Source organism: Peromyscus leucopus, chromosome 9, assembly GCF_004664715.2.
Source record: "Peromyscus leucopus breed LL Stock chromosome 9, UCI_PerLeu_2.1, whole genome shotgun sequence".
NCBI classification, from domain to species: domain Eukaryota; kingdom Metazoa; phylum Chordata; class Mammalia; order Rodentia; family Cricetidae; genus Peromyscus; species Peromyscus leucopus.
The window spans coordinates 49,867,338-49,878,550 of NC_051070.1; the positions used below are offsets into that span (position 1 = coordinate 49,867,338).

Here is an 11,213-nt window from a genome sequence, read left to right on the forward strand (position 1 = left end):
TTGTTCATCTGTTTCCTTAGTGAAGTGTTTTCTTTTTGTGTTCTGCAGTGGAGACTGTCTTTCTGAGACATAGTAGTGAGTGTCTGTGTCTCTCACTGACTACAGTGTTTCCAAGGGTCATCCGAAATGAATGCTTGCGCCCAGCTCATTCACTCCATCTTATACATTCCAGGATCCTATCCTAGAGAATAGTGGCTTCCACAGTAGATGGGTATTCCTACCTCAATCAACCTAATCAAGGTAACCCCTACAGGCATGCTCAGAGGCTCAACTCCCAGGTGATTCTAGACCTCATTAAGTTGACCATTAAGACTAACTATCACAAGTTGCTTGTGATAATGGTGAGGAAGCTATTTATTGGAGCACAGGCAATTTATCAATGGTTATACCATTGAGGAAAATGACCTTCTCGTCCTCTAGCAACCATTAACTTCCAACAGTTCCCCAGAAAGGGGTGGAGCCTTTCCCTCATCCATGGTAGAATACTGACAGGCCCCATCTTGTACAGGTCTTCTGTGGGTAACCACAGCTGTTGTGAGTACATGAGTGCAACAGTCCTGTCACAGTCAGAGGACAGTATTTCCAGGCACTCCCACCCATCCTCTAGATCTTATGGTATTTATATGTGTGACATTTATACTGTGGTGCACTGAACACTGTTAAGAGTCTTTCTAACATGTTACAGTGTTCAGTGCACCACAGTATAAATCTCACACATCTGTGACATCTTAAGAAGCATTCCCACCAACATTAATTAACCAGACCCCAGGGTATACAGCTCAATGAGCTTCTATACTGTAAGAGTAGCAATTCTGAAGCTGTGGAGTTTCACACTGGATTTTACACTTTCACCATCAAATGTACTTATCCATCACCAAGACCCTGAAAAATCATGACAGAGTATAACCAGAAAAGCAATTAGACTTATTTCCTCTTTTATAACTTGAGTGTCCTTTACCTTCTTCATTCAGTCCTTGTCACCCTTACATTTACCCTTTCTATATGTTTTACTGTGCCTCCATATACATTTGTTTACATGTATACATTTCTATTACAGGCTACAGTGCACATATGAGGAAGAACAGGCAGTGTTTTTTTTCTTTCTGAGAGTGTGTGACCTTGCTTAACATTATACATTCCAAGTCCTCATTTTTTTTCTGCAAATTTTTAAATTTCATTTTTCTTTAGAGTTGAATGGAATTCCATGTTATATATGTACCAAACTTTCATTATTTATTCATTTATTGATGGAAAACTAGGGTGGTTCCATTCCTTTGTTATAGAGCACAAAGAAGCAATAAAAACGGGGATACAGATATCTCTATGATAGGGTATGAAATTCTCTGGGTATATATCCAGGTCTGAAACAGCTTGGTTGTACAGTAAGTCTATATTTAACTTTTTGAGTTTCCCCATCATGTCTGTATTAGTTTGCACCCCCACCAACAGTGAATAAGGGTTCCCCTCTCTCCACAACCCCTCTAACATTTGTTGTCAGCTCTCTTGATGACAGCCATTCTGATGGGAATGAGGTGGTTTCTCAAAGTAGTTTTGATGTGCAATTCCCTGATGGAGATATCCAACACTTTTCAAAATAGTGATTATTCCTGTCTCTTCTTTTAAATTGTCTTATTCATTTGCACATTCGTTGACTGACGAAACTTAGGACTTTGCTAAGCATACCTAGTTGATATTGTAATTTTCTAATGAATTACTTAGTATATAAAATATGATACACTTAGAAATATGTGTGCAAATATAAAAACTAACACTTCGAAGAGTTAAACCTGTCTCTGGAAGCCGGACTAAAGGAGACAGTGTTCTTGTTGGGAGTTTTTGTACCACTGAGTTTCTAAAATTATGCACATATTACTTTAGTAGAAACAAATTAATACTTTTAAAATAAACCCACCCATCCAGAGATGTAAAATGTCAAATCTGTTTAGTTACAGCTGATTTCCCCCAAGAGGTTTTCCTTTCGAATTTCACTTTTAATTGGTGAATGGGGGTAGGGGGCTGCGGGCGGCTTCGAGACAGGGTTTCTCTTTGCGCCTTCCCGGGAACTCACTCTGTAGACCAGGCTGGCCTGGAACTCAGAGATCCGCCTGGCTCTGCCTCCCTAGTGCTGCCCGGCACATTGGTGCATATTTTTATCTGCTGTAAGTGTTTTTCTCTAAAATACATAATTTGTCCTAGCTGAATTTATTCGTGTTATTTACTTCTCCGAATCACGTTTGAATACTCTTACATCAGTTATTTTTATGGGTTGTTTCTACTCGACCCATCTACCAGCAGACACCTGGGGTCTGAGACAGACCACACTCAACAGAAGCGATCTCCCGGCTCCAGCCGGCTCCCGTACAGCCTGGAAGCGGATGTGGAGCAGGCAACATCACTTCCGGGGCAGCCAGGAGCTATGACCGCCAACGCGGAGCCGAGGCGGCGCCCCGGAGTGGGGGTCGGCGTGGTGGTGGTGAGCTGCGAGCATCCTCGCTGCGTCCTTCTGGGGAAGAGGAAAGGGTCGTTTGGAGCCGGCAGTTTCCAGCTTCCTGGGGGCCATTTGGAATTCGGGTGAGCAGGTCGACCTCGGGAAGACGGAAGTTGTGAGAGTAGCACCAGTCCCACGACAAATGCGTCCGTGTCACGCGCGTCAGCGCGCACTTGCGTTCCGTGTGTCCCCTACGGCTCCGGGATCTTCTGGGTTCCCGCCGGGAGGGGGCGCTGTGCCGAGCTCCTCGGCTCCTCTGTCCTCCATCTGTCCTCCCCTGGCTGCAGGTGGCTGTGTCTGTGTTGCTTAGTGCTTACAGAGAAAGAGGATGCTTATGAAAAACTGAGATTTCATTTGCCCCATGAGATTTCCATTTATTTCATTTCTGGCCGCGTTGCCTTCTCCCCTGTGACCCACAAAGTGGGAAGAGTAGCTAAGTCAGTTTCTACACAACGCGAAGAAACCCTGGCCCTGTGCTCATAAGTGTGTTTTACTAGAGTGTGACTAATATAGCAGATTAAAGTATCTAAATCCTCAGGATCCAGTGTGGTTTCCTTTGGTAATGTGTAGTAATATAAAACACTTGCAAGATGGATCCTCACGCCCTCTGCGTCTCCTCCTTCTATCCAGCATGTACTGTGCTTGATTTTCTAGACTGTTTAAAAGGAAATCCTAGACTTCCTATTATCTGTAAATATTATCTAATAGATTTAATTTTTTTTTTTTTAAAGAGACGGGGATCTCACTATGTAGCCCTGCTGGCCTGGAACTCACAGAGATCTGCCTGTCGCTCCTTCCTGAGTGCTGGGGTGTAAGGCGTGCACCACCACACTAGACCCCGGCAGTCTCTTGTGGCATCTGCTTGGTCCAAAGGGAACATGCATTCCAGGATGGGAATGCTGCTTGTTCATGGCTGCCCTTTTCTATCTCAGCCCGGGGACCTATGCCAGATGGTCTCCTCACTCCAAATTCACACTGTGGAATTCCCAGTCTCTGTGTTCCGGTGCAGTCACATTTACCTGTGAGCTCTGCCCCAGGACGCCTGCTCTGAGGCAGCGCACTTGGCAAGCCTCGTGAAGTTCGGCAGCTCAGTGTGTCAATGACTGGTTCTTTTCCTGTTCGGTTTTGTGTTTGGGAGTTTCGTTGTTGTTTATCTGTTATTGAGACAAAGTCTTATTCTGGTCCATGCTGGCCTGGAACTCACTGTGGCCCAGGGTGGCCTGGACTTCCAACAGACCTCCTGCCTCAGCTTCCTGAGGGTTGGCGATTGTGTCATGGCTGAGTCATTGGAGGTGCCTCTCGCTAGCTCTCCATCGTAAGGAAGGGAAACATTCCTACCAGGCTGAAAGTGCACAGCGTCTTTCCTCGTGAGGGTAGCCTGTACTTGTGTGTGACCTGGGAACACACTGTTCTGGCCTACTGCAGCAAGCTCCTGAACCTCATGAGCTCTTTGCTTCCTGTGTTGCCTAATGGCCTCAATTTTGAGGCTTCAACTGAGATTCTGAAGCCTAGTGAAGGCATTTAATGCACTTTTGAAACAACAACCCCACGAGAAATTTAATGTTTCCCTTTTCTATTTAAGATAGAAAGTATAACTTCATGTTCCAGCTTGGGTACAGCTATCTTAAAAGCCTGGCTTCTTACCAGGCACACTAAACTGTCACTTAGCTGCCTAGGTCTGTCTCCAGGCCTGAATATTAATGCTAGTGGTTAAATGATGATTTTTGTCCAATATAAGGCTCTTTAGGCCTTCGATTCACTAAATATAGAATATGCAGGATGTCAAGGCAGAGGGGTTTTTTTTAATCATTTTAAAGCATAAACTAATTACTGTTGCTTTTATTTTATACTACAGCCTTCCAGCCAAGAGTCTCTTGTTATGTGTATACTGACCAGGCTGTGTTTCTTTTTCCAGTGAGACCTGGGAAGAGTGCGCTCAGAGGGAAACCTGGGAAGAGGCTGCGCTACACCTGAAAAACGTGCGCTTTGCCTCCGTGGTCAATTCTTTTGTTGAGAAGGAGAATTACCATTATGTCACCATATTAATGAAAGGAGAGGTGGACATGGCTCATGATTCAGAGCCAAAAAATATGGAACCTGAAAAAAATGAGAGTAAGAGAATCATATATAATAATGTGTTTTTCTTCAAAGAACTATATTATTAGGCATACCGTTGCTGTGTGAAGAGAATTGGATTCTCAGATTTCTGTCTTCACCCCTCCAAAAATTCCTGTATTGGAGCTAGCAGTGGTGACACAGGCCTTTAACCCTAGCACTTGCGAGGCAGAGGCAGACAGATCTCTGTGAGTTTGAGGCCAGCCTGGACTACGTAGCAAGTTCTAAGCTAGCTAGAGCTACATAGCAAGATACAGTCTCCAAAAAAAGACAAGAAAATAAAAAACGAAAACCCCCGTGTTGAAATTCTAATCCTCAAGGTGATGGTAGCAGAAGATGTGTGTTTGGGACATGGTTAGGTCATGAGGACAAAGCTTAGCCTTTGCATTGCTGTGACAAAAAACAGTAACAACATAAAGGGAAGAAGATTTCCTTAGCTCTGATTTCCTAGGTTTTAGCCCATGGTCCTGGGCTTTGTGGCTTCTGGGCCCTTTGTGAGGTGGACTATCAAGGAGGAGCTATAGTAGAGGTCTTCTCACCTCCCAACCCCACAGCGGAGAAGCAGTGGGAGGAGGGCCAGGGCAGCCTTCTGAGTAGGGCCAGGTGTTGTAGGTGGAAGCTTCCTGTCCCGACCGCCTGGTCCCAAATAACCACTCTGAGGCTTAAGATGAATCACAAATTTTAACACAGATTGCTAAACGGTCTTATTAAAACAAAACAAAACCTGGAGCCAGATATTGGGGTGAAAACTGAGAGCTCAGAGGAGTAGAACAAGCAAGCCACAGCCAACCTCACTTTACCAACTCCTCAGCCAATCCTTTTTCCATGAACCCTCAGACTGAAAGCCTCTGAGTCCTCACTCCTGAGGGTCTCAGTTGAACTGCTGCTAAAAGCATCTAGTTCCTGGTCCTCACGCCTTATATACCTTTCTGCTTCCTACCATTACTTCCTGGGATTAAGAGTGTGTACCACTACTGCCTGGCTCTGTTTCCAGTGTGACCTTGAACTCACAGAGTTCCAGATGGATCTCTGCCTCCAGAATGCTAGGATTAAAGGCATGTGTTACCATTGCCTGACCTCTGTTTAATATAGTAGCTGGCTTTGTCCTTTGATCCCCAGATAAGTTTATTAGGGTGCATAATATATTGGGGAACACAATATATCACTACAACAAATGTTTAGCCAATAGCTCAGACTATTACTAATTAGCCCTTACATTTTAAGTTAACCCATATTCCTTATTTATGCTCTGCCACGTGGTGGTACCTTTATTAGCATGACACATTCATCTCCTGCTCCCTCTGCATCAGACTAGGGACTCCAGACTCTGCCCTTCCTCATCCCATCATTCTCAGTTTGGCTCTCCTTCCTAACTTTATCTTGTTCAGCTACTGGCCATACAGCTTGTTTATTAAACCAGTCATAGCGACATATATTCACACAGTGTAAAGGAATATTCCACAGCAAGGTGCAACCTTTTGAGAAGCGCCAGGTATAGCTGTCTGAGGCATATCCCCAGTGACCTCCTCTACACAGTCCACACCTCCTAAAGTTTCCATCGCCTCCCAAAATAGCAGCAGCAGCTGGGACCCACTGTTCATTCTGAGCCTGTGTGGAGCACTGCGTATCAAGTGTAACAGCCCATTACAAGTGGGAGTAGTGCTCACATAAAAAGAGACCCCAGAGAGAGCCTTGCCACTTCCTACATAGGAGGATACAGAGGGAGTACGGCTGTCCCATGAGCCACGGGCCACTACCAGACATCATACCTTGCCAGCATCTCGATCATAGTTGTCCAGCCTGCAGAACTGTGTGAAATAAATGTCGGTGTATAAGCCACTTAGTGCAAGCTGTCCTGTTATAGCAGCGCAGACAGAGACAAATGTAGAGATGTGAAAATACGTAGATCCTGAGGGACATAAAATACAGACTGCCTGGGTTTGCGCCATGGTTCTTAACACTGTATTCTTTTGAGGATGCAGTGCAACCACTGAACTGGATCACTCCATTGGTAGAAAGAAAGGCTTATTTGGAGAAATTGAAAGGTGCCATGGCTATCTCCAGAGGTAGGAGGGAGGACAGAGAGAACAGCAAAGGTGGGAAAGCCTTGACAGTTTTAAAGAACAGGTGGTGATGGGAGGGAGCCTGTAAGCTGGAATAGCCTGGAAGTTTAGAGTTGGGGGATGTTGCAGGGAAGGAGAAGGGACGGTGCTAGCTTGGGGACTTTGATATGTCTTAATGTGGAACTAGATGCCCCACATGGAGCTGTAGGGCCAGATAAGGGAAGTAGTGGATCTTCCTGACAGACAGAAGCCCTGTTCACAAGCTTTTAAGCAGTATTTCTCAACCTGTGGGGTCAAACAACCCTTTCACGAGGGTCACCTAAAACCATCAGGAAACATAGGTATTTACATTAGGATTCATAGCAAAAGTACAGCTATAAAATAGCAATAAAAATAATTTTATGGTTGGGGGGTCACCACAACATGAGAAACTATATTAAAAGGTCACAGCATTAGGATGGTTAAGAACCAGTTTTTAAGGAGCGCTGATTTTAGGCTTTTGGGCAGAATTTTTCTGTTAGGACCACCAGCCAGCTCCCAAATAACCACACAGAGACTTAATATTAATTATAAATGATTGGCCAACAACTTAGGCTTGTTACTAAGTAGTTCTTACAACTTAAAAAATTGTATTTCTTATCTAAGTTCTACCACATGGCTCATGGCTTGTTACCTCATTTTCTATATGTCCTGCTTGCTCCAAGTCTGGCTTGTGACTCCCAAGACTCCACCCTTCTTCTCAGCATCCTAGTCTGGCTCTCTTGCCCAATCTCTTCTGCCCCGCTGTAGGCTCTTTATTAACAAATGAGAGTAATACATACTTACAGTGTACAAAGATTCTTCCACAGCATAGGTTTTTGTTTATGTACCAGCAATCAATCCTTCTGTGTACCCTGGTCAGAGACCAGCCTGAGCTGAGCCCAGACTGTAAGTGGCACATAGTCAGTGGCACTGCCATTTTGGAAGTTCACTTTGGACCTAACAGTTCTCTGTGACCTTGGCTAAGTTAGATATCTTTTCTTATCTGTGAGAACAATAGGCACCTCACATGAGTTCAGGTATGGACTAACAGCTTTGGTGCTTGAGACCCTGTCTCAAAACAAAGAAACAAAACAGCCCAGTATTTCACATTAAAACGTAGATTTGATTTGCACAGCCAAGCTAGCCCCAGACATCACTGCTGCTTTGATTAGTGCTAGGTCACTTGTAAATTCAGCTCATGTTTTTCTGAATATATAGTATAGGTCAGTTCACCAAGTGAAAGCTCATTGCTCTCTGCCATCTGTGTGCACCGATCATCTGTCTCTTCTAGGTTGGGAGTGGATTCCTTGGGAAGAATTTCCTCCATCAGACCAGCTTTTCTGGGCTCTCCGTTGTTTAAAAGAGCAAGGCTACGACCCATTTAGAGAGGACCTGAACCACCTGGACGGGTATAGAGGAGAGCACCTCGAAGGAGCTAGGACAATTCCTTGATTTAAAAAAAAAACAAACAAACAAACTTTAGTAAATGGAAGATTCCGCGTTTCAGGATAACTCCATTTTATCTACAAAGCCACGTGGTCACCGGTTTATTCACAGTCTCCTAAAGTAACTCGAACCCTTGAGAAAATCTTCCTGGGCTGTGTTACTGAGTAATATGGATAAGGAACTTGTGGTTAATTATCTGTACTACTGTAAGTTACTGTTGTTGGCTGCATGGAGGCAAGTGCCACAGAATTTGTCTTCCTGTTCTCATTCAAATAGAGGTCACAACTCAAATGTGGCTGTTCAAGTTTGGAAGCAATTTGCTCACTGCAAAATTCATCATGATTGTTGATGTCCTTTTTCCTCTTACTTGAAAAGAATTTTTAAATGACCGCGTAACTCGAGAGATCATGACATGTGGTATGCTGTACTTTCCTGGTTTCTGACAGAGAATCAGGGCTGAATGTGAGACAACTAAGCTTGGATCCCACTATTAAAGGCCAAGTCATCTGAATTTCCCACTTTCTCCTCCTGAGATCTTGTGTCCTCATATGTTGGGATTACACAGAGCGGAGCACTGGGTCTCCTAGTGTGTGTGGGGATCTCCCAGGAGTCCTCAAGATCTTTGCAGGGCGCCAAGGCCAAAGGTTGGTTGGTTGGTTGGTTGCCTCCCCCACCCCTCACCTCCTGCCCCCAGCAAATTGTCAGGTTTCGCTGTGAGAAGAGCTCTAACAGTGAAGCCTCTCCGGGAGCAGCATGCGCGGGGCTGCACCCGTCTGCAGTGGCAGCTGTGGGGCTGGTTTGGATCTGAAGCTGCTTCTGGCTTTAGAGGGGGCTTTGGGTTTGGGAAACCTTCTGGGCATAAAGGATCACCTCAGGCTTAACTAATGTTAATAGCTGAAGCTCCTAACCAGCCCCCATTGATCAGCGTCTAGGCCAAGCCCTTGGATTACGTGTGCGCTCTCATCTTCCCTTGGTCAGGCAGAGCACGAGTTTCTGGCTGATGTTTCTGTCACCAGGCAGTCACTCTGCTGCACAGGCCCCGGGGAGCTCCTGTAAGGTTTTCTCTGTTGCCAGTCCACTCTGCAGCATAGACGCCGCTGGAGCTCTGTGTCCTTTACTTTGGGGTCTTATTTTTTTCTTTCACCAGCATTCCCGTTTCACATGGGTTAATTTTTTTTTTTTTTTTTTTTTTTTTTGTTTTTGTTTTGTGAGACGGTTTCTCTGTAGACCAGGCTGGCCTAGAACTCAGAGATCCACTTGCATTTGCCTCCCGAGTGCTGGGATTAAAGGTGTGCGCCACCATGGCCTGGCTCACATGGGTTAATTTCTTAGCATAAACAAAATGACGGTGGGGGAACGCTGCCCACACCTCCTGTGCACAGCCCCGGCAGAGGGCTGGAGAGGGCTGTTGTACAGCCCAGAGTTGTTTTTATAATACCCAAATATCACTGCTTTTTTTTTTCCCCCCACTTTTAACAGTCTCGTCTCAGGCTGACTTCCAACTCAGTCTGTAGCTGAGGATAACCTTGAACTTCTGATCCTCCTGCCTGAGCCTCCCTGATGCGAAGATTGGAGCTGCATCCCTCCTCGTTCTCTTTTAAGTGGCAGAACAGCTGACTGGCAGCTGCCTGGGGCATCATTAGTTTCCGGTGGTTGTTGCTTTGAACCTAGGGCTTTGCACGTGATGGGCAAGCACTGTAACAGGTGCAAAAGCAAGAGAAGTCAGCTTCTTCCTGTCAGGTCAGCCACCGAAGAGATTTGCCAAAGAATAAAATGATGACTTTCTCTCTGTAAGACTGTAAGAAGACTCTGTTAACGTGCATTCGATTTTTATGTGGTCAATAAACTTTCCTCATTTTAAATTTCTAATGTTAAATATCATTTCATAAAGACGTCTAAAAATACAATCTATGATGTTTAGGCATTTATAGAGGGATCCAAAAACCTAGGGGAGGCAGGGTTTTAGTTCAGGGGTAGAGCACTTACTAGGTGGAGTTCAGTCCTCAGCTCCAAGAAAAAAAATTACAAAAGCACTAAAGAAAGAAATGGCAACCAAAGGCATTTTGAATGACTGCACTAGACCACAGCTCATCTTCCCCTTTACAAGCCCACCTCTGTGAGTCTCGTCTGGTCGCTAACAATTCAGTTTTGCTCTTTCAACACACTGTACTATTGTGATGCTTGCTAAGGAAATTGCTTTCAAAATTGCACCTATTTATCAATCCCATTTTCTCTTACACCTGTATCTTTCTCAATACTTGTGTTCAAGTGTAAGTGTACGGTCCTTAAACTGCTGGGACTGGGAAGATGCTTCCTGCTTCGTCTTAAAGGACCCAGCACCCATGTCGGCTGACCTGGGACTCGCTATGTACAGCAGGCTGGCCTCAAACTCTAAATATAGACATCTGCCTGCCCCTGCCATACAGGCACTGTGGCCTGTGTCACCATGCCTGGCACATGTGGATTTTTTTAAAAGTTTATTTTTATTTTATGTGCACTGGTGTTTTTGTCATACGTGTGAGGGTGCTGGATCCCCTGGAACTGGAGCTATAGACAGTTGTGAGTTGCCGTGTGGTAGCTGGGAAATGAGCCTGGATCCTCTGGAAGAGCAGCCCGTGCTCTTAACCACTGGGCCGTCTCTCCAGCCCTGTGCGTTTGTTTCTTTATCGAGACAGGGTTTCTCTGTGTGACAGGCTGTGCTGGAACTCAGACATCTGCCTGCCTCTGCCTCCCCAGTGCTGGGGGGTACATGCACATGTGGATTTCTAACAAGAATCTACACCAAAATGTTAACTGGTACTAACTCTGGTAGGCTAAGTTTATGTTTTATGTTGTTTCTTAAATGTTCTACAATAATGTTATATTTGCAGTTATTAAAAAAAAATTTGCCTAAAACTGATAATCTCACAAACATCTTAGACATAGATATTAACTGCTTGAAGTTAAAAACAGTGCAAAGTAAGTCCTTTTGACAAACTACAGTAAAAGTAGTGGGTGACTCCAAGTCCCAGGCTAGCCTGTGTACATTATATAAGCAGAGACCCAGTCCTGTAAAACATGAGATAAGGAGACAAGGTGAT

General features: G+C 44.8%; 1 protein-coding gene across 1 annotated transcript; it reads left to right on the plus strand.

The window, feature by feature from the left end:
- Positions 1 to 2,407: 2,407 nt before the first annotated feature.
- Nudt15 (nudix hydrolase 15) lies at positions 2,408 to 8,648 on the plus strand. The gene is made up of 3 exons (XM_028877654.2): positions 2,408 to 2,571; positions 4,404 to 4,600; positions 7,979 to 8,648. Exons 1-3 carry the CDS (start codon positions 2,417 to 2,419, stop codon positions 8,137 to 8,139), a joined length of 513 nt encoding a protein of 170 aa, XP_028733487.1. The 5' UTR covers positions 2,408 to 2,416; the 3' UTR covers positions 8,140 to 8,648.
- The last annotated feature ends 2,565 nt before the right edge of the window (positions 8,649 to 11,213 follow it).

Coding starts and splice junctions, on each gene's coding strand:
- Nudt15 (XM_028877654.2), top strand. CDS start 2,417: ATGACCGCCAACGCGGAGCCGAGGCGGCGCCCCGGAGTGGGGGTCGGC. Junction 2,572..4,403: donor GGGGGCCATTTGGAATTCGG/GTGAGCAGGTCG, acceptor TTCTTTTTCCAG/TGAGACCTGGGAAGAGTGCG. Junction 4,601..7,978: donor GGAACCTGAAAAAAATGAGA/GTAAGAGAATCA, acceptor TGTCTCTTCTAG/GTTGGGAGTGGATTCCTTGG.